The 26,805-nt window shown below is 39.9% G+C and overlaps 1 protein-coding gene across 2 annotated transcripts in view; it reads right to left on the reverse strand.

Annotated features, from left to right (window-relative positions):
• Positions 1–26,805, reverse strand: part of atp2a2a (ATPase sarcoplasmic/endoplasmic reticulum Ca2+ transporting 2a) — a 36,207-nt gene that overhangs the window by 5,692 nt on the left and 3,710 nt on the right. For both annotated transcript variants that reach the window (XM_026928018.3, XM_053236134.1), the window contains exons 2-18: positions 24,630–24,647; positions 24,444–24,526; positions 20,559–20,663; positions 19,393–19,531; positions 9,049–9,129; positions 8,800–8,885; positions 8,100–8,564; positions 5,417–5,505; positions 5,207–5,309; positions 4,595–4,726; positions 4,369–4,488; positions 3,981–4,199; positions 3,226–3,561; positions 2,702–2,922; positions 1,973–2,175; positions 509–594; positions 223–356 (exon numbers count right to left, since the gene is read on the reverse strand). In XM_026928018.3, coding sequence (XP_026783819.2) covers positions 223–356; positions 509–594; positions 1,973–2,175; positions 2,702–2,922; positions 3,226–3,561; positions 3,981–4,199; positions 4,369–4,488; positions 4,595–4,726; positions 5,207–5,309; positions 5,417–5,505; positions 8,100–8,564; positions 8,800–8,885; positions 9,049–9,129; positions 19,393–19,531; positions 20,559–20,663; positions 24,444–24,526; positions 24,630–24,647 — 2,620 coding nt within the window. The remainder of the gene's footprint in view (positions 1–222; positions 357–508; positions 595–1,972; positions 2,176–2,701; positions 2,923–3,225; positions 3,562–3,980; positions 4,200–4,368; positions 4,489–4,594; positions 4,727–5,206; positions 5,310–5,416; positions 5,506–8,099; positions 8,565–8,799; positions 8,886–9,048; positions 9,130–19,392; positions 19,532–20,558; positions 20,664–24,443; positions 24,527–24,629; positions 24,648–26,805) is intronic.

The raw sequence follows: 26,805 nt of genomic DNA on the forward strand, positions 1-26,805 counted from the left end.
TATTGATAAAATAAATTACTCCCACACTCGACGTCACAGATTCTTGTTGGTACTAAGCCAGTTTTTACCGGCCCAGAACTGTCCCTTTTATGAAAAATTGCAGAACGGTTCAAACTTAGGCACCAGCTATGGAACCAGCTTTGTCCAACTGAACTTGCATTTTGTTGGTTGGGTCTTATGTGTGTGTGTGTGTGTGTGTGTGTGCTTCTCTGTGAGACGAACCTGTTGAGAGCGTTGCACATCTCGATGGTGACGAGTACAGACAGCGCCATGGTCATGGGGTACGGCGATTCAAACACGTGACACTCCAGATCGTGAAAGTCAGGATGGTCAGGAGCACACTGCAGGAAGTGGCTCTGAGAGGAACAAAAAGAAACACAACACACAGACAGGAAACATGCCAGTTAAAAGAAAATCAAGTCGAAATATTCACACTTGAACAAATGAACTGTTATTATTAACAGTCCCACATCCCACGTTCAGGCCTGAAGCCTGACCGAACACTCACCAGCTGGTAGAGGGTGACCTGAGGGCCGTCATCAGCCACAATGAACCACCAGGCTGCAGCTCCCACTGTAGCAGCTCCCACATAGCCTACGAGACACAGCACAGACACACTGCAATTACCACCTACAGCTCGCTACATCACAGTTTCTCAATCCCACTCCTGAGAGACCTCCACACTGCAGGGTTTAGAGTTTCAGATCAGAGTTTCAAGACTCTAATACAAAGGAAACAGATATGTTAGAGTGGGGATATAAACATGTAAAACTATACAATTGCAGACCTGTCAACCCCAAAGAAGAATAATACAGTAAACAGTTAAAAAAAAGCCCTTTTACAAATCACTCGTCTTATGTTATGTTCCTTGTAGAAACCTAAAAACACTTGGCCACATGGCCGACATTTTCACTGCTGAACTACAGCTGCTCAAGAGAGCAAGGCGAACAAAGAGCGTTTTTAATCACTGCTTAATTATCATTATGCTACCATTAAAATTATTTCTAAATTTTGTAGTTGTAGGCCTGTTTAATCTATTTTCTGTTAAAATCTTCATCTTTTTTGTCTTTCTGCAGATTTTTGAGTGAAAGAGAAAAAAAGAGCAAAAATTTTGAAAGAAAAATATTCAGTGGCCTAAATGTCATTGCGTCCCTAGTAAATAGAGGTACCTGATGTTAACTATATGTATACTTGTCTAATATTATCAAAGTCAAACATACACTGATTGATTTTATTACACAGTAATGAACTCATAAAACATTCTTCATTTATCTGGACTGAAAGTGATGCCGTCACTTCAGTTGGGCATCTTTCAAGTTGAAAAATTGAGTTGAGCCGAGAGCACTGGCCAAAACATTACTAATGTGAACTGGGGGAAGGGGGCGGGGCTTCCAGGGGTTGTCATTTAAAATTTGACAGTTGTTTATGTTCAAAACATGCACAACTATCAACCATACCAGATTCCTTTGTCGATTGGCTCATCTGCCGTTTTTACTGGGGGAAAAGAAGAGTACTATTGAGTGATACGTTGTACTTGCGTACTGCTGAGTTAAAATACAGAGTTGCGTAAAGGTTGGCAAGTCTGCAGATGAATGCAGAACTGGGAATGTTTACATGAATATGTCTGAACATAGCAAACAGGAAGCAGACATACCATCATAAGACCAAACAACAAGTGCATTGTCCACTATTGTTTTGTTTTTGTTTTTTGTTTATCAGTTTTGTTCCACCATCTTAGCTCGTGGCATAGACATGTTTTTATTCTTTCAGCTCTGCTAGGTTATACTACAGCCAATCAGAGTGTCTGAAAATCAAAGACATATTTATCAGTCCTGGTCAGGGCAGAACAGTGAAATAAAAGCATCTTCTGACTGACAGGAAGAACCCAGTCTGGTTGGATTTGCCGTGATATAGTCTATCAGCAGCTTCCACACAAGTTTTAAGGCCTCAGTTAAGGAGCACATGAACTCACAGCCAATGGCGAGGTATCTGAAGAAGAGCCAGCCGGAAATCAGGGGCTCCTTGGCAACACGGGGAGGTTTGTTCATAATGTCCAGGTCAGGGGGATTGAAGCCAAGCGCAGTGGCAGGCAAGCCGTCTGTCACCAGGTTTACCCACAGCAGCTGCACTGGGATCAGAGCCTCAGGGAAGCCCAGCGCTGCAGTCAGAAAGATACTGCAGAGAAGGAAAAAACACCATTACACACAGCACGCAGAAACCCCGAGATCCAAGCGTTATATCTCAGGCGTCTTTTATTCTGCAATGTACCTAGGGCACAGGAAAAGAACACAGGACTAACTGAAACAGCGCACAGTTTCGGGATCTTTATAATGCAGTAATCGGCAGTCACAAACACAAATAAATAAAACATGCATGGGAAAAAATGTGGGACTTCCAGTAGAGGTTCATTTTGCCTCAAGTTCATCAGGTCAACCAATAAATTTGAGAATCTTGGAAACATAAAGCAGTAGAATACAAGATGGTGGCCTTTCTATAAAAATAGAAGTAGATTTTTGCTTTTCTATTTTCTTAATTAACACTTATCACTACATGTCACACCACGACTGGCTATTATCGCCTTTTTTCCCACACCCCAGAGAAGAAACCAGCAAGCAAAAAGTCCAGCGTGACTAGTACTTTACATCACATACAGATTTCTAAATAACAAAAAGAAAAAATCTGAAGTGATAAAGTGACTGACCAGACGACCTCCCCCACGTTGGAGGAGATGAGGTAGCGGATGAACTGCTTCATGTTGTTGTAGATAGCTCGACCTTCTTCAACAGCGGCTACGATGGTGGCGAAGTTGTCGTCAGCGAGGACCATTTCCGAGGCTGTCTTGGCCACGGCAGTGCCAGAGCCCATGGCGATGCCAATCTCTGCCTTCTTCAGGGCAGGGGCATCGTTCACTCCATCTCCCGTCTGTGGAGGAAGTGATCATGACAGCCATCGATAATGACAAGTTTTAGTTTGTACAGTAGCTGAAATCTAATAATTCATTTAAAATAGTATTTATCTGTAATTACGCTAATGTACATTAATTGCAAGAATCATAGTAATTGAGATTACAAATAAATGTCAACAAAGTTATTATAATGCCTAGGAATGGATTATTGACTCCACACTACTTCTAACTTTACAGCTGAATCTATCAAACCAGTAACATCCAGCTCTAGAATATTCTACATCTACATAATGGGACAGGTTTGGTTTTGCCGCCTTTACCATTGCAGTGATCTCATCAAAGCCTTGGAGGAACTCCACAATCTTAGACTTGTGAGAGGGCTCGACACGAGCGAAGCAGCGAGCAGCCACGACAGCCTCGCGCTGCAATTGGGGGGAAAGATCATCAAACTCGCGGCCTGTGAAGGCCATGTTGTTTACGTCATCATCCTCAGAGAAGATGCCGATGCGCCTGCAGATGGCCACAGCCGTGCCTTTGTTATCACCTGTGATCATGATGACCCGGATACCGGCCTGACGACACAGCTTGATGGAGGCAGCCACCTCAGTCCTGGGAGGATCCAGCATGCCCACACAGCCCACAAACGTCAGGTCAGACTGCACACAACAGAACAGGAGAGCAACTCAGGACCTTTTCTCAGGTCGCTAGCAAACAACTAAAGCTATGTTGGAATGTCCATATTATAATGCAACAGTATTGAAGACTTCCTGTAAACAAAAAAAAAGAAAGGGGTAGAGCTTATTTCTGGGCTGGAAAAATGTAAACTAAAGGCTGAAATGAAGAAACTATCTCAACTCATTGCATGGCAATATTGCAAAAAAGTTTTTGAAGGCATTTTTTGAAATTCTATGAATATTATAGGTCTAGAAACACTGTACACTATTTAATCATTACAAGCTGCACCTTTAAATACACTTTCTGTTAGCCTAATAAAGTAGGTTAGCAAATAGTATACAGCAAGAACAGTGTAAAGGTTTAACTCTAGAGAGGCCGATATGAGGGTGCTAAGCAGTACCTCGTACTCAGCGAAGCGTGCCGTGTCAGACAGAACCATCTCGTCTTTCCTGAGCGGGCTGTCCCGGGTGGCCAGTGCCAGGCAGCGCAGCGTGTCCCGTCCAGTGCCGTACTCCCGGATCACAGTCATGATCTTATCCTTAATGCCCTGAGTCATGGGCACACGAGTGGCTCCCACACGTACATACGTGCACCTGTCAATCACTCCCTCTGGGGCTCCCTGCAAACAGGGATTTAGCAGTAATGTCCTGTTTAACTCCTGATGGTTGAGGCGGGTTAAGAAATAAACGCTATGGTCTAACTACTGCTCTAAAAACTCAATTTCATAGACATTAATCCTCTATTCTGCAGGCTGTTTTTCACATCTGGCATGATTTATATCTAGTTACCTTAATGAACATCTTGCTGGTGGTGGACTTGCCCTTGCTGGGGGAGCAGTACACAGACATTGACTTTCTGTCCCGAGAAAACTCCAGCGTGAACTCCTTCTTCATTAGCTGCTTGATCACCTGAGACACATACACACACATCTTATGTCACTGAGCTTTACACATATTAAATCTGTTCAATATTGTGGTGTTTATCATTTATTTGAATTTAACTGGGGATATTTACGGAGTTGCAGGCATTGGCTCTCTCGATCCTGGACAGGCTCCTGACATCTGTATCAAACACGTTCATCTTCTCCACCAGGCAGGTCAGAGCAGTCTCTGTGGCCTCTCCCACCTTCTCATACACACCTTTAGACTACAGACACACCCCGATATTTTAGCTTTATAAACAAGTCAAAATCTCTGTTCAGTCACTTACACAATTTAAAAATGACTGTCAAATTAAAGGAGCGATTTGTAATTTTTCCCTCTGCTGCCTCAGAGGTGATCTGCAACTGAAATGAAAATACTGACATACTGACTGACTTTTCCCATATTCCCATGTATATGCTTCTAAAGATCAGAGCTGAGGAGGTGTGTTCCAGATGCTGGTGGAGCTAGTTTCTTGGCCAGAAATATGTAAACAGAAGTCTTAACTGAATAAACTAATCATAAAATCAATGACTGCATCTCAAAATTTCAAATATATGTGAAAATATTTTTATTAAACCTTTTTAAATATTACAAACCGCACACTGAACACAAAGTCATGGATGCTGCATTTTCCTCTGAACTGTAAATATGAGTGTGTGTTGCAGGTCCGTGTGTGTGTGTTTGTGTTTGTGTGTGGTGTTACCTCGTTGAAGTCCAGCGAGGAGTCGTTACACAGAGCACAGATAGTGGCCATCTCCACTAGAGCATCATAGCCAGAGCACTTCACTGGTCGGTTATCCAGATATCTGCAACAAGACACGACATCATGAGCTTTATCAAACAGCTCACAAGCAGGAAAAAGAATTTTTTTAAAGAAAAGTTGAATGGAGTTGTGAGGTAATGAGACACTCACACTTCTCCTTCAGGTGCATAGGTTGATCCAGAGATGGTGAACTCAGTCAGAGAGCAGCTCTCACCCTCTACTTTGTCCAAGACGAACATCTAGAAAACAAAGTCTTGTTAAAGCTACAGGATGGAAGATTTGGACTTTCACCCTCTTTGACCATGGCGTGGTTGTTGGTGTTAGATGGACTAGTTTGAGTCATATTTCAGAAACTGCCGATCCCCTGGAATGTTCTTGCACAACAGTCTCTAGAGTTTATACAGAATGGTGTGAACAACAAAAAACATCCAGTGAGCAAAGTTCTGTGGCTGGAAACGCCTTGTTGATGAGAGAGGTCAGGAGAAAATGGCCAGACTTGACAGGAGATGACAGGAAGGCTACCGTAATCAAATAACCACTCTTTATAAAAGTGGTGAGCAGAAAAGCATCTCAGAAGGCACAGCATGAACCTTGAAGTGGATGCGCTAGAACAGCAGAAGGCCACGTCGGGTTCCACTCCTGCCAGCCAGGAACAGGAATCTGAGGCTACAGTGGGCATCGAAACTGGACAGTTGAAGTCATGTTTGGGTAAATGGATCATGTTTTTCCAATCTTCAGCTGTCCGGTTTTAGATGGCATCCCATCATTTTCGAGCATATTTCAGTGATAATAATGTGTTTCAGAGCAAAATACTGTGTCAGACAGTGGCAGCAAGTGGCTCCTCGCTCAAGCTGATACCACAGAAGAAGAACTGACCTGAGGCCAAGCTCAGAACTGACACAGTTGCTTTTCGGACTAACTCCACCCCTCACACATCTCACACGCAACTATCTGTAGTTACGTCTGAGGTGTGAATACTGAATTTCTCTATTAACACCTTTCTGTATTAACCTCCTTAGAATTAAACCACTGATGTTTATAAAGCCGCTTTTCATTAATCTGTATTGTGCTATAAAACGTATTCCAATCTATTCTTCCTTAATCTTTCTCATTCTAGGAAGGGATGTCTTGTGTTTTCATCACATTCACACTGCTTTACGCAGGATGTCTTTTCCAGCTCTCAAAACCCCAGCTGCCATCTTTCACACACTGCTGCAGAGTTTTCAGAATCATTGTGTGTTTAATTAGGGCACGCTCTGCACATGTCTTATAACTAAGAGGTTCATTTTTGTAATTTTTCTGGGAAATAGTCCCATGCTGATTGGCACTACACAGGTTCGGAAAACTAGTTTAATAGCTTACTTTTTAAATCTTTGGCTTATATGGTAGACTGCAGTGATGGAGAGGAAATCACCACAATACAGTGCAGTACGAATAGTGAATCTGAGCCATTCAGAGACGTTCTGGTTGAACTACAGTAATCACAGCCCTTTTTATATACAAATACATAATTGGACATGTTAAACAGTCTTCCTGATTTGGAATAAACCCATTCCTACAGCCCATCAGATACTACAGCCGTTCTGCAAACTGAGTCGAGATCTGCAGCTTTTCCTGCGACTGCTGTTTGTCTAACTGTTCTCAGAGTCGTAGCTCTTATTCCAAGTGTTCTTTAGACTCTACATTCCTTCTACTGATCTGAGACTTGTGTTTCTGCCAACCTCCATCTCCACAGGAAGCGGAGCAGAGCTCCCGGGCCAGAGAGTGGGAGAACACCAAACAGAGCTGCAGGATGTACACTCACAGAGAGCGCAGATCTCTGGCTGCTCGTGGTAGAAGAAGAACAGCAGATAGGATTCAGATGGCTCAGTTACGAACTACAGCATGTCAGAGAGTTACAGAAAGATCTTAAACTTGTTATAAAAAGAGCTCCTTGACCTTATACGTGTCTTGATATAAGTTTTGATTCTGACTGGTCAGAAAGTGCTGATTAATTTTCCATAACAGCAGCTCTGACACTAGCACCAGCTGTAATTCGAATCACAGGTTTATATTAATGTGCTCATTTTAATATGTCATTAGATCATTTCTATAGCAACAGCTTACACAGGGCCTTGAATGGCTGGCGTTCCATGTAAACAGATTTTAAAAACGTGTGTAATTGCTGATATAGTGAAGTTTTCTGTACGGAGATGTTTATTTAGCATTTGTGGAAGGAACCTCCAGTGTGCTTTGTAACAGTGGTAAAGCTGTGACCTTAAGTTAAAATATTTAGAACTGAGGGATCTTGGTAACATGACAAGCTGTAACATGACGTCTTTTTTATTGTCTTATTAAATTCAAGAGAGAGAAAAAAAAGGAGAGGCTGCTGAGGGAATGACTGTTTATATGTGTTTATATGAACTAAATTGTTTTGCGGACATTCCATAACATTAAATGTATCTATAAATGGATAAAAAGTATGATGTGCCATTCTGTAATTAATAAAAAAAAAATTGTAATCGCTGGCAAATTGCTGTGGTATAAGACAGAATATATCCACTTTGAAGCTTCACTTCACTTTGGGTCGCATCACACCACCTGGTGTCTGATTATTGTCTGATTATTTTCCTTTAACAGCAAGTGTTTTATTCCTTAATCACATCCTAAGACTAAGGTCATTATTTGTTGTATTTGGTCTTTTTTGTTCAGTAGCTACACTAACGTACCTAAATAGTCTACTTTTAGCCACTGGCTAAAAGCTTAGTCAGAAAAAAAAGCATGTATACAGCTAACTTGAAAAAGGTTAATCTGATTTTAATGGTCATTAATCAGTATTCACACACACACTCACCCTGCACACAGACATCTGGTTGGTGGTCAGGGTGCCAGTCTTATCAGAGCAGATGACTGATGTGCACCCCAGTGTCTCCACAGAGGGCAGTGAGCGCACGATGGCGTTTTTCTTGGCCATGCGGCGTGTGCCCAGCGCCAGGCAGGTGGTGATGACAGCGGGCAGACCCTCAGGGATTGCAGCCACGGCCAAAGCCACAGCAATTTTGAAGTAGTAGATGGCGCCGCGAATCCACGAGCCGCCGTGCACCGGGTCGTTGAAGTGGCCGATGTTGATGATCCACACGGCGATGCAGATGAGCGAGATGACTTTGGAGAGCTGCTCACCGAACTCGTCCAGCTTCTGCTGCAGCGGCGTCCTCTCTTGCTCCGTGGACGCCATCTCGTCACGGATCTTGCCGATCTCGGTGTTCACACCCGTGGCCACCACGACACCCACGGCTTTGCCCGCTGCAATGTTAGTACCCTACATGAAAAAAAAAAAAAACATTCAAAAAACTTATTTTCAGAAGAGTTACAATAATCACAGGATGATTTCCTTCTTGTTCGTTCATTTTTTCAACTCCGAAAAGGTCAGTAAATAAGCCAGAGCTTTTTCTATTTTTCTGTATCGCCATTTAACAAAAGTAATACAAAGAAGTGACAGGCTGCAGTGATAACTAGCCGAAAGGTCAGCATAGCCGCTGTGTGGTGGCACTCACAGAGAACAGCATGTTCTTCTTGTCCTGATTGACAGCTCGAAGGTCAGGAACAGGGTCAGTGTGTTTAATGACGGAGACAGACTCGCCTGTACACACAGGTGGACACAGAAAGTGTCAGTATGTATATGGAGGAATATATGATGATACTAATTAATATTATATATACACATGCTAACATGTACACATCATTCCTACTAAGTGCTCTGACTGATGTGTTTGTTTATAAATGTATATTTAGCTGTTTGTTACCCGTGAGGATGGACTGGTCCACTCTCAGCGTGGTGGACTTGATGGAACAGATACGGATGTCTGCGGGCACTTTGTCTCCCACTGGACAGATGCAAAAAAGAACAGAGGGACAAATTAGGTCAAAAATCAGATTGTGTGCGTGTGTGTGTGAGTGACAATACTTTAAAATTCATATAAAGACTCAATGACTAAAAGGATTGGTTAAAAACTTTAAATACTTGTTAAAATATGGCATTGACGTCAGTCTGTACTCTTTATTGTTTGTATTTTTTTAACATTTGATGGCGGAATTGTTCAAAATAGCAACACGGACTACTTTGAATGCATGTAAACACCTTTATGAGACAACACCAAAGTAAAACTACAAGAAAAGTACAATAAATAGCTTTTGGGATTGAAAAAAGAAAAAGGTAGGTTGGTGTAGGTGATGTCTTCGACACATTACTAAACACAGAATATAAAAACAGAAAACCTTGACCAGTGTCTCCCTTTACAAACAAGTGCTTTCTATATTAAATCCTATTTGTTCAGAAATTAAGCAAACGGTGCTAGCAGACATCTCCTCAAGCACAACGTTCTACCTCCTTGGTCTTTCAGGAATCATATTGCTCTAGATGGCCTTTTAAAGAAATGTGCAAATAGCAAAGTGTGTGCTTTTTAGTCCAACATGTGCTTCTTTTCCAAATGCAAACAGACTGATTGAGTATGTAATAATACTTCAGTATTTCTAAATAAAGCATTCATTTCTCTTAAAGCCACATCACTGTCGTATCCCAGTACATGAAGTATCCACATTTCTTTTCTCCCCTTTCCCACTCAAAGCCAACGTCATACCAACGTCATTTCCACACAAACCATGACACAACTGCTCTGATATTCTCAGGAGATTTTGGAACAATGCTCTACAGTGCTCTCCTCCAGATGGGATGGGGTCTCATCATGTACATCCTGCATCATGTGACTTAAAGAAGAGCCATAACCCTTGGAACAGAGTTCGTTATAAGTACATGCAACAACAAATGAGTTAATTGCAAGCTAAAATGTAGTATTTAGAGTCAACGACTTAAGCAGCTGCTTAACCAGTCTCTGAATACCAGGAACTTTCCCTGCTTAAATACAGACATAACTTTTAGACATAAGTTGATATATAATGAATCTAATGTTTATTGAGTAATTTTTTTTATTTTGAAATTTATACATAATGAGTCCGTGTAAAAAGGTACTCCAAGTAAAGATCATCTCCATTCAAAGCCCAAGCATCATAACTTATCTATGAATTGCTCTCTTATGCATTAATTATTTCCACACCTCCAGCAGTCTCAAAGAAGTAAAAACAAGATACAAGACAAAGATACAACGTGAAAAGATTCCCTTTTCCCGGAAAAAAAAGTCACATCATCTCACACACAATCCCCGTGCCCTTGAGCAGGAGAGAAGAAAATAGCATGGGAGCAACAATGCACCGGGCCAAACATGGGAAAACTATTTTGATCTGTTCCCTGATGCACCACTGATCAGGTTTAAATGTGGACGCACGAGAACAGCTGCCCGCAACAGGAAGAGCTGCAGGAGGTCAGAGCGTTCAGCTGTCAATCAAACAACCGGGGTTGAAACTGGAACTGCAAGCCTGGACAGCTCTCTGCATCCAAAACTTATCCGTTTTATTAAAAAAAAAAGGAGCAAACCTGGAGAAAGTTTGTAATTCAGTAACACAACAGTCTCTAAGCTTCTAGGGTTCAACTGCATTGACTTCTTAAAGGAAATCCAGCCAAATATTTGATTTAAAAATATTTTACACACATATAAATCTTTGGAAGTTGCTAAGCTATGCAACCAACCTGTTTACTGCTCAACATTATATCAATCGGCACCATTCCGTTGAGGCTACTGCATACTGAATACTGTGATGTGACAAATGATGGACGATAACAATGGCTGCCTCGCGGCCTTGGCGCCGGCCAGAACGTAGGCGTGTGCAACCTGATCTCAGTGTAGCGGATTTACACACGGGCCGCGTTACGTATCGGCCGGAGCTGCAGGGGTGAGGGCACGGCGCATCAGTCTGGCAGCTCTCTTCCCAGAAAGACTTAATGCTGCTCAGGCACTTGTTTCAGCATGCTAAATGAGGAACAATGTACTGAATGAAGGGTGCCACACTTCACTGAAGGTCAGCCGGCATTGTTTGCAGGCAAAGCGATTCCATTTCAGCGAGCAAATAAGGATGAGCGCACTGCGGAGGTCAAATGGGCACCGTCGTTTCTGAGTGGTGTGAAGTGGACCTGGGAACATACTGTTCAACAGCTTCCTTCATTTGTGGACATGATCTATGGACTAGAAGTTCAGACAAAACTAAACCACAAGACGTTGCGCCCATGGTGCCGTACCTGCAGAGACGTCTGTCTCGTAAGGGAATTATGGACTTGTTATATTGCACATACATCATGGTGGACAATTCAGCCAGCGGCTACAGCACTGTTCATTTAATTACACAATGTCAAAGGACCTGAATGTTTTATAACCACCTCAAACAGAGAACATCATGTTGCTTTTTCAGTACTATAAGCATCAGTCAGGTGCTGTTACACAGCAACACCTCAGGGCTCTATTTACATCTAATATATTCAGCTTTGCTTGAAAAAAAAAAATCTCAGAAAAAGACAAAGATCATGTCACATCATATTTTCATGTATCTGGAGATGGATTGTTTAATAGTAATGCATATGTAAATGCCCCCAAAATGGATTTAAAACAGAGTTAAAACAAATCTGATCACTCAAACCACAAGGAGGTCTGAGACAGATTTGAGTCTGATGTTTTACACCGTATTATACAAAAGGCGACGCAGCTCAGGTTACAGACTTTTGATTTTATACCAGGTGGCAGATGTCTGTCAACTGTTAGATTATTATATACATGCATACATGGGAGATTTATGCCCAGGGGCAGTTTATGAAAGTTATAAAATGAACAGTGAGAGAGCGCACTGTAGCATGGCTACAGGCTGAAATATAGCACACAGCTACGTATTGTTATAACTAATGGCTTTTATACTGTTTTATTTTATACTAGCTGGTGTGAGTGGCAGAAATAGAACTTGAGCAAGTGAATACGCTTTGTGTAAAAGATCACATTGATGAACATGAGACTAATAATGAACAAATTAAAAAAAACATGGTGTTATTTAACAAAGAAAAATGTATAACCATTGATATGGTGAAGTGTTCTATAAAGAGAAGTTTATTTATCATTTATGGAAGGAGTCTCCAGTGTCAGTGCTTTGTAACGATCTGCATCTTTGTCTTATTAATTTCATTTTTCAAATTTCAATTTCATTTTTGTCTTATAAATTGGTGAGAGAATGACTTTTTATAGCTGTTATAATGTAAGTGATAAAAGGAAAACTTGTTTTGTAGAGGTGAAATTAAATATAACTATAAACTGAATAAAAAGTATGTCATGCTTTAATTAATAAAAATTGTATTTGTTGGCAGATTGCTATGGTGTATGACAAATAAAATACGTCATTACTGGGGAAAAAAAATGAATGGGGGTGGAAATGACCCTCAGCGTGAACTGACCTGGTGCAAATGTGGTTCAAGTAAAGAATAAAACACAAGGGTCATGCTGATATAGAAAAATACTCACACCAACATTAAGTGGACGTATTGTTACCACCATAAAGTGGATTAATTCTCTATAACAGCACATCCCATGTGTTTTATTCCTCTTATACCACAATTTTTAATTTATTAATGAACACATTGTGCTTTTTAACCATTTACAGTTATATTTAATGTTACAGAATACCTGCGAGTTAAGTTAGTTCCTGATATCACTTATGTTACAGCAGCTATAAACAGTCTTTCTTTCAAGTTTTAAGTTAATAAGACAAAAATGCAGCTGTTGCTATGGAAAATTAACAGCTTCTGATCAGTCTGATTCAAGAATTCAACATCACTGTAGTATAAGAAAGCATATGATTTGCTGAGGCATTCTTTTGCTCCAATCACTGATCATAACAACTGAAGAATCATATGCAGAAATAGTAGCATGCCCCAAAATACATCAGAGGTGAAACATGTGACTGAAGCAACTGGAGCTCGCTGGAGCTTATTCAAGCATTTTTTTAACAGATCTTGCACTTCATGAGTTAAGTAATTTTTCAGAAGCTACAGCAGCAGCTTCAAAGCCCAGCCTGGCACAGTTATTTGCAGAGTGGCCTGCAGGTACGGGCTTGTCCTCCTCTCTCCTCCACTTGCTGTTTAGCTGCTTATCCTCCCTCTCCACTTGTATATCCGCCTCCTCTCGGCTTGACCGGGCAGTTAGAGAGCGTTGCGCCCTCTACAACACCTACACAGGACACACTGCGTACCCAGAACCAGCACAATACTAAACACATGAGTCACAGGCAGGTGCTGAAGAGAGGAGTGGGAGATAAGGCCAAACAAATCCATAGCTCCTGGCACACAAATCGATCACATACACGATAACAAAAACCACGGTGTAGATGACAAGACGGAACATGACCGCCAGTGATAGCCTGCTGTGAGTTTTTACAGAGTTCCCAGCACTTCGCGTTCAGTAAACAGTCACATGGATCTCGTTAAGTGGCCTCATCTATACAATAAGAGTGAGCACTGAGGTTAAATAAACATGACTGCCACCTTCTGCAGCGCTCTGAGTGGGAACTGAAGCTCCAGCTTGCTGTAGAACAGGCAAAACATCTACAGCAGAATAGGTTATGAAACACATGGACGTAGGTAAAGGGTGGCCAGTGCCAATGGCAAGGATTGTCAACAAGTGTAATGCTGTGCAGGAAAAAGAGAGTTTAGCTAGCTAACACAGAAGACAATTATTCCCTGGCCCCACTGATCACAATGATTGATGCTGAGCAAACACTGATCAAATGATATACTATTACTATATACTATATGCTATACTAATAATACTATATATATTATTTGGACGCAAACATCATAGTTCTTCAGTTCATTATTAGCTATTGTTGGCCGATGAATTCACAATGCTAGCGTACTTCTTAAGGTTGTAGAGTAAAGTTATGACTGTTTTGCAGCTTGTTCAATGACAAGGTACAAAACAAAGTCTGTTTGTTACAAAACAAACAAAGGCTGTTAGTTAGTGCTGTTTTGCAGGTACACTGGTACAAAAACCTAAATATTGTACTCAGCATTTTATCTTATTTTTATTCGATTATAATTTATTATAATTGAATAATTAAATTTATTTTTGTATTTTAATCATTCCTCCATTTTTTGTGTATCACTGACAACACAGTTTACTTTCTAAATTAAAAAATTCTACTGATACAATTCTGTAACCTATTTTGCGACATTTTTCCCCAAATCTACCCCAGAGCAAATTATGTTTTAAAAAATGAATACTTGGGTTTCCAAAAGTTCATGTTGATACATTTTACTTCTATCTATGGTACTCGTTTTGTTCATTGGCTCAGTTCATGTTATACATTATATAAAGCTGCCTTGTGATACTTGTAAGTACAAAAAGGTGCTATATAAATAGCCTGAGGTGAGAACTGTGCTGTTATCATAGCTCAGATTTATTGCTTTCATTGCTTCTCTAGAGAAATCCATAGCATCCCGAAGAGTGCAGCTCAGGATAACATCTAATCACCAGAGAGTGTCATGTTCCTACCCACTGAAACTAATCCAGTGGATCTGACTGATTAGAATCAGAAGAACAGAAGAAGACATCTGCTGCTTAGATACTCATTCTGATGCTTGTAACCAACAGTAAAGTGTGCACTAGGCACCTGTTCCCTTCATGTCAGTGATAAACACACTCATTCCAGCGCAGCCATTTGCGGTTCCTTGCTGACAGCGTGAGGGTACAATACACCTGACAGCAGCCCCGCTCCTCTTCACGAGTCTCCTCAGTGACGGCAGTTGATTGCCAGCTCTGGAGCAATCCTGCATGCCGGCCGGCGTGTTTGGAATCCCAGCACTCTTGAGGACAGTAGGTTGGGCTTGTTGGCTTGTCTGGGACAGGAGGCGGAGCAGGAGGAGGTACCCTACGAGCGCTTCCTTTTATGGTCATCTCTCTGGGAGCCAACAATAGGAGCAGAACTCAGTGCTGTTATCAATCACAGGCTACAATGTGCATCCCACCCGGCTCGATGTGAGGGGGATTTCCTCTTATTCAACAGCTGTTACTAAAAGGCATGAATCAAACACTTATAACATTTCCATTACATATTATCTTGTGCCGTATGACATATCGCCTCTCGAATCAAATGGAAAGATGAGAAGATGGAGTGAGAGGTGTAGGTCAGGTTATCCTCAGCTGTGGCCATTTTGTGGTTTACAACCACTATACATCATTAATGAATAAAGTCTGCACACAGAATCAATTAGATTGTGTTTGTTAATCAATCTGTGCATTTATTTCTAATGGCTGATTCTGTGTGTATGAAATAAAACACAACGGGGGAGTGCTACTATTGGAAAATAATCAATGATGGTATAGTGTGGAGCTACTGTTACCACCTCAAAGTTAATTTCTTGCAAATGCAGCACAACCTGAAGTCTGTTATCCCTCTTATATCACAGTGCACCTTTTAATTAGTTACAGAAGAACATGACATAATTTTTATCCTTTTATAGTTACGTTTAAAGACCTGGAACATCCGCAAAACAAATTAGTTCCTGTTAATGCAGCTTTTATTATGTTACAGAAGCTATGAACAGTCCTTCCCTCATCAGCATCTTTTTTTCCTCTCGTGAAGTTAAATAAGAAAATAATGCAGCTTATCTTATTCAGAAAAAGCAAAGTCCAAAATCCTCTGTTTCCATTTTCCACTGACTGTTTCAAAGTGCTGAGATCGGAGACTCCTTCCAAAAATAAACATCACCTCAAAGAAATCGTCACCATATCAACAATATTACCTTTTTTTTTTTAAACACATATATGTGGAGCATCAGCTCCACTATTAAAACAAATGCATTAATATAAACCTGCCAGCTAGAACTACTGAAAGAGCTGCTGTTGCAGAAAATTAATCAACACCTTCTGATCGATCTGAAATGAGAGCTCAACAGTACAGTGGAATAAGTATTAATAATCTTATCAGACATGACGAGAGTATGAGGTCTATGCAAATATTTACTACCCAATATGCACATAGCAGGCTACGTGATGACGATAAGACTTACATATACACTAAAACACACACAACCCTGTTACATGCTGACAGTAAGGACAGATTGTGCTGTTTGTAATTCCGTTCACGGCCAAGTCGCTTACAGTCCCACAATCCCTTCCAGACTGCACCCTGAGAGAGCTAGAATGTGAAAAAAAACTGATCTGAGGTTATAAAATCCTCTCCAGATTCAACCAAAAGCCCCATGGTAAAAGCCTCCCTCCATCTAAAGTCAATCACACATGTGGCCACTTGTCATTGCTCTTCATTATAGCTGTGTTTACCAACCTAACTGTCGATGCCGTGCAGGAACGTGTTCAAGCTATCCAGAGATTTGAGACGCGACAGATTCTAAGGCAACAGGGGAATGGGATGACAGCAAGAGAAAATCCAAAACCGACACATCTCGCATCAGGGATCAAATGTGCAGATGCCTGAAAACAAAACTTCACATCGTTGAAAATGATAAAACAGTCAGTAAAATTAGATCTTCTCCACAATGCCATGGATGAAAGCAGATAGTAGGTCAAGTCTGAACACTGAAAGTGATTTCTGCAGTTTTTTACTAGACCTCATGGACATGGACATGGACAAATAATCACAAGCTCTGTCGTCTGAGGCATTTACAGGGGAAGCTGACAGTGTTCTGACCTGTGGTCATTATCTGTACCAGTGACTGACACTGCCACTGTATTCTCAGGTGGACAATATGGCAAGAATATCATATCACAATACCTGAAGATAGTTTTTTTTTTAAATAATGATATTTAAAATGAACCTTTAAGATACAAAGGGGCAACACAATTATAGCTAGTTGTTCCTCTGACTAGCAATGGAGTTGGTAGCTTAGACTCTGCCTTGTAGTGGCTAGTGTGTTTATGTTAAGCTCTAGTGCTGATATGAACTGTTAATGAAACATTCATGTATAGATTCAAACCACTTGTTTTGTCCTTATTTGAGTTGTACTTATCACTCATTTAATGTGATTTACTAGCTGCTGTTTGGAATTTCTTTTATGAGCATCTAACAAGCTTGTGAAGCTTTTTCCATGTTTATAAAGGAAAATTAAGCAACAGATAGAAGCTGGATTTGCATTTCCTGAAGAAAAACCTGCAAGGACCTGAAAGTGATGGAATAAAGAAGGGAATGAAGGAAAGATGAAGAAAACTGTAAAAAGAGAAAGAAAGAAGAGGAAGAACAGCATGAAAAACAGTAAGGAAGAAAGAAGCGAACAGGAATGGGAAAAAAGGCAGAAAGAGTCCAAATGAAAAATTTGATAAATATAGGAGGAATGAGAGATAAAGTGAGAAAAAAACCATGCAAAAGTAGAAAAATAAAAAAACGGCAGCTGAAGAAACAAAAGAAATAGAATGCAGGAGACAAGACAAAAGGAGAATGAAATGATAGGATGAAAAACATGTAAAAAGTACGAAAGAGCAGCGATGGAGGGAGAGAGTGGGTGCACCTGCACTGTGTGAGTTTAAAGCAGAGCTGCTGATTGGTCGACTGTGAAGCCCACTGTGACATCATCAGGTGGAATTGACACTGTTGCTGTATTTCATCTGGAAAATCTCAAAGTTGAATATTTAATAAATTAGAAGGGATTGCACAATTCTTACTCAAGAAATAGGAAGAAGAAATATGAGATAACAATCGAGTGCTCAGCTTGTAAGCACGGTAATAAACAGCACTCTCTATCAGCATTTGTAAGTTCAAGTGATGGCATATCTGAATCTCTTCAGTGAGGCAGATCATTTGGCTCAGCTCACCCGGAAGAGTCGACTCTTTCGACTCCCAAACGGCTCACTGTCAGATTTTTCTCTAGACTGGACAAGTGATCAGTGATCGTTCTTCTTTGTCTCAGTATGACTGATATTGTTTCATGAAATAACATTACATTGTGCTGCATTTTATAAAATCTATTTCACTAATTCAGCAGGACACTACAAACTGATGAATGCTGTATGAATTAATGATTGTTCCTGCTCTGTCTGTGCTTCATTAATAGGATTCCTTTCCATTTATCCTCATAACTGATCGCCTCTTCACCAAGCAGCAGTGCAGCGGATCCCTGTCACGCTGCCTCATTCACACAGCTGAATGTCTTACCATCGCTCTAACAAACAGCTCAGACGTTGAAAAGAGGTTTCCATGGAAGCATTTTGATTAAATTACACTCCAAGATTAACAGCTTGCGTACATCTACATAAAAAAATGATATATGTGATTCAGTTCTCAATCGATGTTCACGTCAAATGTTCAAATCATTAGTAGTCTGTGTACTTTGGAACATTGTGAGATTACCTGGTCACAACTGCAATTATGCTACAACATAAAAACACAATTTCAGTGACACTGTCTAGACGACGTTGACATTTATGTGAACCATCGTTCATGTCACACACTGCAATACTCCAGTATGGCAATGATAGAGGACATGGGGTGGTGGGGCCTCCATGAAGAACTCAACACCTGTCATCTTCACTATTGTCAATGTGAGCTATACATAGCACATTCCATAATCTCACCATGCAGATAAAAATAAAATCAACCACTATGCTAGAACAAAAGAAAAAAAAGAAGCATAAAGAGAAAAAAAATCCTATAAAAGCTACGCCAACAGCCCACACTCGTACTCCAAAATATCTAAGAGTTTCAGCCTGGTTTAACAGGTTTGTGAAAAAATATAGCACATGACACTGTGAATGTAAAAGCCGGCCTGCATCTACACACAGAATTCTCTTCCTAAACTTCCAGAAGTGGCAGGTTTGAAATAAATCAAAGCCTGATCCTCTTCATTCCAGCATGATTGTGAGCTCTTCTGTATTTCTGCACATGTGGAGAGGTGCTGATGGAGCAGAGGGCTGTGTGAACGATGTGTGAGCAGCACAGTGTGTGTGTGTGTGTGTGTGTGTGTGTGTATGAGAGGGAGGAAAGATAGGCTGAAAGCTCGTAGGATGGACAAAAGCTTTGCTAGCGGCATGTAATATGGAGCTGTGTGTGTGTGTGTGTGTGTGTGTGTGTGTGTGGTGTCTCTCATAGTAGTTAATCAAAGCACAGAGAGGCACACAGCACCGTGCATTCAGAGCCATCGTTACATAATAAGCTATTTAAAAAGCATGTTTAAGGGATTGCATTAAGTTTTCCCTAATAACCAACAGTCTTACCAGCTACCTCCACGATGTCCCCAGGTACAATGTCTTTGGCCTTGATCCTCTGCACGGTCTTCCTGTCCTGTCTGTAGACTTTCCCCATCTCCGGCTCATACTCTTTAAGTGCCTCGATGGCATTTTCGGCGTTACGCTCCTGTCCATTTTTCAGGGAAACAAGACACAGGGGACGCTTACAGGCAGGAAAAAGGCTGTCTGCACTAAACCTGCATAGACACTCCGATATCTGCTTGAGTGATTCATGCTTATGACTGCGACACCAGATCTTTGCTGGAATTGGAAGAACATTTCACGTTACCCATAGATTCATTCTTTTTGTCTCATTTTTTGTGGAAGAGAAGAGCTTTTTTGGCAAGATTCAAAGTTTAGACACTTTATTTAGCTTACAGGGGCAAGAGGAAGAGTCAGGTCTCGATTTATTATAAATACAATCAGACAAAAAATCAAGGTGCTCCATTTGTAAGTATGGAGGATTTCCAAGTGTGAGGAAAAAAAAAAGATATTTCCAGACTAAGTAATTTGTTAAAAGTGTAGTTTTCTAATTAAAAAAGTTTCTAGATGTATACCAGCCATATATTTGTCTAGAGAAAAAGGAAAAAACAAAAAATGTATTTTTTTATGCGAGTCTGCTCTACATCAGCGCTACTGAAAAAAAAATCAAGTGGACTAAACAAAGAAGCAAATGGACTAAGTAAGCACTTGTTAAAAACAATAAACAAAAAATGTCTCAAATATGCAAGTCTGCTTTCAATCAGCATCGAAAAAAATCTCCTTCATAAAGGACTAAGTAAACACTCATTAAAGGTGCAGTCTGTAATTTTTAGAAGCGTTTTTTGATCTATAATAACATTTTCAAAGACACTTTAACAGGATTGGTCTAATTTCTTCATATAAAGCTCTTTTTATTGTGTTTAAAAGCTCTGTTTACATTTTTCTGTCCCAGAAATTAGCTCCACCCCCTAACTAAATACACCCCTTTAAAACTCATACGTAGTTTTGAAACAGGGCATGGGGCTTGGGGGCGAGGGCTTCATAGTGTGTTCACTGCAATTACAAAATAACGTGTAGGCAGCAAAGGGCTCTAAATATTTCAAACCGCTCCTTTAAGAAGTGTGTGAGAGAGTGCAACTTTAGAAATGAATTAAGTGCCAGTATCAACTCACCTGCCACACACCAACAATGGCATTGGCTATAAGAATAAGCAGAATTACAAAAGGCTCCACGAAGGCTGTTATTGTCTCCTCGCCCTCCTCAAACCAGGCTAAAACCTAGAGGGAAACACAGACAGATACCGTATTCATACTGACACGAGTCACATAACTTAATTTTAGACTGTGTAATTTCAGCAGTCTTTTAAGATTTTTAAGAGATGATCCCAATAAAAATCTTGTCTGACTTGCATAACAGACTTTATGATATGCTCTCCATGTCAGATTATACGATGAAGATCCTCTAACGGTAGATCTGTGATTAAAGAAAATGACTACATTCATCATTAATTAGCGTGATTCAGGCTTGTGCAGAAAATAGAGCTGTGTAAACACAAAGATTCTTTAAAGTGAGCTTGAGGTAATATGGATCTTTTTATTGTCCATTAGCATGTTTTGTTTACATTTCTCCATAGAATCTGTCCAGAGAGTTTCGTAATCCCACGCATGTCGCATTATACCTTCTAAGACCACCAATCGCACATCGTAAACCTGGCTTATGACTTTAATTATTTAGTTATTTAAGGCTGCATTTCCTATGACTAGAGAGTCTATAGTGTTGCAACACTGCAGAGATTTGTTTTTTCTCTTTCCAAGACACCAAATTCAGCCTGTGAAGGTCTTGCTAATTAGCTGACGAGTTTAATAAGGTGTGTTAAATGAAGAAATGAGGTCAAATGCTAAACTCTGCAGTGCTGTGGCCCTCCAAGATGGAAGTCTGATATAGAATCCATAAAGCTATGGATTCAGGCTTGCTACAGCACCACACACACACACACACACACACAAAACCTCTAATCAAGGGAAGTCACAATTTACAGCCTGAAAAACACTATCTGATGTTGTAAATAGCAGAGCGATAAAGCCACCATGAATATGTAGCTCTGTACTGTTTACATGTCCATCTTGTTTTTAGACGCTGATATAATGCTCCAGACTAAATATGTACAGTTTAGGTTTTGTAATCCGCTTGTTTGTTTTAAAGGTGCCAGACATTAAAGCTCAGCACAACAAGCCTTCACCACTCGTTTGGGAGATTGTGCTGCTGAACTGTGCCTGTTTTTCGAAAGCCTTTGTTGTTGCTGTTTTATATGCGTAAAGCCGCCATCTGCAGTGATTCATCCCTCACTGGAAATGCAAGGCAGCCATCAGAGCATGACCAAGCTGATCGTCTGACAAGTCACACAAAGCAGTATCGAAATTCTGGAGTGCAGAAACACTGTGCTGCTGCAGTCTGGCTTCCTTCACTGTCCTAATATAATACAATCGTGCAGATTCGCTTGTCTTCTGGCTAAATTAAAGACAAAATGGCTGCACTAAAACTAAAATCTGCTCAGGAAAAAAATATTATATGTATGTCTATATATATATATATATATATATATATATATATATATATATATATATATATATATATATGTGTGCATATTTTAAAATGGCAGATACTTAATATTTAGGAAGTGCTAGTTTAATTGCTGAAATTGCTTTTGGACAATTCAAATATTAAGTCCATTTATTTATGGCACAGTGCTGTTGAATTATCGACTCTGGTCAGAAGCTGTTGATTTATTTTCTGTAACAGCAGCTCTGAAAGTAGCTCCAGCTACTACAAAAGGTCTACATTAATGCGCTCTTATACATTATCGTTTCTATAGTAACAACTTACATAGGGACTTGTATGGCGGACGCTTCGCATATACAGATTAAAAAACGTGTGGATATGGTCAGGTTTTCTGTGAGGACACATTTATTAACATTTATGGAAGGAGTCTCTAGTAACAGCGCTTTGAAACAGTCAGAAGTGAAGTTGCTCCTTTACGTTTTCTGCCATGGGAAAGTCTTCAGGACAAATGGTTTTCGTGCCTTGTGGTTTCTTGGTAATGAGTTGCTTTTTTTTCTCACTAATGTCATAAATAATAAAAAGAGAGATGTTGGTGAGAGAATGACTTTACAGCTACAGTAACTAACTTGTTTTGCTGATATTCCACAATATTAAATGTAACTATAAACATATAAAAAAAAACATGATGTGCCATTCTTTAATCAATATAAAATTGTTAGTGTTGGCAAATTGCTGTGGTATAAGAGGAATAAAACACTTCAGGACTTGCAGACATAGGAAAAGTTCTGCTAGCTTAGGCCACATCACTGCACACACTGTTGATTGTTTTCCTATAACAACACATCCCCAAGTGTTTTGTTCCTTACTTATTGGATCTGTTAAATCTTTTTATTCCAGAGCTTTCTACACATTAACAACACTTACTAGTTTGATTAAAAGTACAGTTAGATTAAAGTTTAAATTATTAATTAATTAATTATTATTTATAATTATTATAATTAATAAATATTAAATTATTTATACTTTTCTTTAGATACTGAGTTTTGGAATCCATTCGATTCAGGTGACCAGTCAATTAGGGTTATAACTATAATAACAAAATCGTAAGTATAATGATTATAATATCACTGTCTGTGCCGTAGCCCGGGGTCTATGGATCCCAGTTCAAGCATTATGGTCCTTCGTAACCTGCCAAAAATGAAGTCACAGCCAAAGTTGTGGAACAGTGTGGAACACCAGCCATCTTCCACATGACCCAACCTCTTGCTGTTTAGTGGTACTGGCCAATACTTAACACTGGCCAATGGATAATACTCCCACCGCTGGACAATTAATCCAGCTGCTGGAACACCCAACATCCCACTGAAGGTCAGAAGCTAAATTTGTCCTGCAGTGATACCCTTTGGTCTAATGTGTTCTGGGAGAGCTGTCACACAGCCATGCCCAACACCTTGCTATCTCTACACTGCGTAGTGGGCATCTGGCTCTCATGCCTCTGCCTGCTGTGATGTAGTGAGCGGCCCACGCAGCCATGTGGTTCAGAGTTCACTACACCGCACGCACTCACGGACTTAACGGCTTAACCGACCACTGACCTCGTTACACTCTCCACCGAGATACACTCTCCCAAAGCTACAGCGACTGCAAATCACCTGATCTAAGGATGTGTATAAAAAAAGAGCATTAGATGGGTCTAAGAAGAGAGAAAAGAAGGGAAAAGAACTAAAGACAAAAAGGAAAGCAGAATAAGAAGAGAAGAATGAAAGTGAACAAGACAAAAAAAAGAATGTGAATGAAAAAAAAACAAAAAAAGCAAAAAAGAATGAAAAAAGGACAAATGCATAAAATAAAAGAAAATAGAGAAAGACAGAAACAGTAACAAAAAGGAATGAAAAAGAATAACACCAAAAAGAAAGAGAGAGCAACAGAGTCAGTAAGAAGTATAGAAAGACAGACAAAAATGAAAAAAGAGAGACGGACAGAACAACAAACATAAAAGGGAAATGAAGAAAGACAGACAGACAGAAAGGAAAGTGCCTTTACACCACTTCCTCCAGGAGCATTTCAGGCTAATGAAAGGAGTGATAGCACGTCTGAGTGAGACAGCAGTGTCCGGCTCAGACGTCTTGTTTAGTGGATAGCGACAGACACTCGATCGCAGTGAATGCTGTTCTCACCATTCCTGAGCAGGAGCAGCTTTCTCAGCTGTTTAACCTCCTGATCTGTGAGCAACTCAAGACACGGCGAAGGCACGAGTCACATACAAGCCATCTGCACCTCCACATGCGATCATGACAACAGGACAACACACACACTCACACACACACTCACACACACACGCACAGACACGCACACACACGCACACCTTACACTCCCCACAAATCTGTTTTAGCAAACACACGATTTTAATTTGATCTTTTTTTTCAGGAATTAGACACACTGATATCTGAATTTCATTAACATACAGATTCTCACTTATTTTCGATAATTCTACTTACGAATGATATACAAGCTGCAAGCAGGAGAATCCGCACAAGTAAATCCTCAAACTGCTCAATGACCAGCTCCCATAATGACTTTCCTAGGGGACAGGAGAATACAATAAGCATCCATTAGAATACTGCAATGCAATTTATTTAACACTATTTTAAATAAATGCACTAATTAATAAACTAGATAATTACCTTCTTCAGCGGGCAATTCTGCACATGAGTGAGAAGGGAAGAAAAAAGCATATATTTTTACATTAGGCTTAAACAAATAGGGAATACTGATTACATTTACTAAGTAAGAAATAAACCACAATGGGGCCTGCTTTTATGGGAAAATAATCAATGACACGTTGGTATGATGATGATGATGAGTATTATTGATTATTTTCCAATAACAGTACATTCTGAAATGATTTATTCCTCTTATACCACAGCAATTTGTTAACACTAACAATTCATATTTATTAAAGAACAGCTCATGGTACTTATCCATTGTGGAATGTCAGTGAAACAAGTTCCTGTTTTCACCACATTATAGCAGCTACAAACAGATGTTCCCTCACCAATCCCGCTTTTATTCTCTCTCTTGAAGTTAATAATAAAAAAAAAAAAAAACGTCTTCTTGTTACAGAGAAACCGCAAAACCTTTCATTTTAAAGACCGTGTCAAAAGGTTACAAAGCACACTGGAGACTCCTTCTATGATTGCTATATGAACATACGGTTTTTAAATCTTTAAAATTTAAGCAGAGTGTCCTCTGTACAAGTCCATGGGTATGTTATTACTATAGAAATGATAACGTATTAGAACAAGCGCATTAATATTAACCTGTGATTTCTTTTACAGTCTGAGCTGCTGTTACAGAAAACTAATCAACACCATCTGGCCAATAAGACTCAAGAATTCAGCAGCGCTGTGGTATAAACTATAGTAATGACCCACCAGAAACATTCTGGTTGGAGATCCATTCTACTCATACATCTCAGTAACGTTGTTAATCAGACTCTCTCATTTCTTCTGAGAAAGAACACTTCACATTAAACATAATTAAAACAAAGTCCAAACTATCAGCTATCACATTATTATTTGAAAAATAATTCCTTCAAATTAAATTGGGGAATTTCTTAAAAACTTGGATACGTCACTCGTTAGAAGGTAAAGAAAGTCATTCAACTTTAGTTTTGATATCATAAAACCGTTTTGAGCCAGAACAGTCCACAATAGCAGTGACGGAACCCAGGAGTGCAGCGTTTAAAGCCTCTTGCATGTTTAAATTCACCTCACAGAAAGTTATTAGAAAAATTGTTACAAATACCTTTCTTGATTCTTTAGACACTGTTTCTAAAGAGTTCTGAAATTTTTTTGCTACATGGAATGTTTAGCGGAAAGCAGCATCTCTGGCTCCATTTATGTTTTGTTCTCATCTCATTGATGGCTTTTGCATTGTCATTATACCACATTAGCTGAAGCCAGTCAACACTAACGCAAATAGTACCATACTCCTTCATTTACAGCTATTTACATTTAGCCTACCTACTGTGAAATACGGCGGAGTCTGAGTACGAGTCTGAGGACAGTGAGGATGCCAGAAGGGACAGAGAAAGCAGAACAGTCCAAAGCCAATGGAAATGTGTTGGTTCAGTCTGTTCTGCCATCAGTGGCAACTCAAACTGGCACTTCTTCAAGAACTCAAAGTGTCTGGATATTAGACAGTGATGATAAATTTCCAGTCCAAGTAAAATCCTAAAATTGTTGTTCTCCTTCTGTCCTTGGGGGTTACCTCCTGGTTTTCTGGTTTCCTCCAACCTCCAAAAAAAAAAAAACATGCCAGTAGGTGGACTGGCTAAAATAAATTTCCCCAGGTGACAATGAGTGTGTGTATGTGTGTGTGCCAATGGTGCCCTGGCATCCCATCATGGGTGTATTCCCGCCTCATTCCCAGTGTTTCCAGGATTGGCTCTGCATCCACTGGGACCCTGACCAGATAAAGCAGTACTGATAGTGAGTGAGTGAGTGAGTGAGTGAGTAAGAGAGTTAAAGTTATACAGGGACACTTTATCCTTTTTATATTGTTAAGGTTGTTCAGGACATAGGATTTGACAGATAACATCACATGCTGTGTTTTTTTGACTTATTAAGTTCTAAAGCTGGTGAGGGAAATTTTTACAGCCGCTTTAATGTAAGTGATAACAGGAATGAACTTGATTCAGGCATGTGACAATAAACCACTTAAAATATTATGACATGTTCTTTAATTCATTTTAAAAAAATGTAATAGTTGGAAAATAGCCGTGGTATGAGATAAATAAAACACTTCAGAGCAGGCTGCTTTTGGAAAATACTCAACCTCTGGGTGGTAAGGATAACA

This window comes from Pangasianodon hypophthalmus, chromosome 8 (genome assembly GCF_027358585.1).
Source record: "Pangasianodon hypophthalmus isolate fPanHyp1 chromosome 8, fPanHyp1.pri, whole genome shotgun sequence".
NCBI lineage: Eukaryota > Metazoa > Chordata > Actinopteri > Siluriformes > Pangasiidae > Pangasianodon > Pangasianodon hypophthalmus.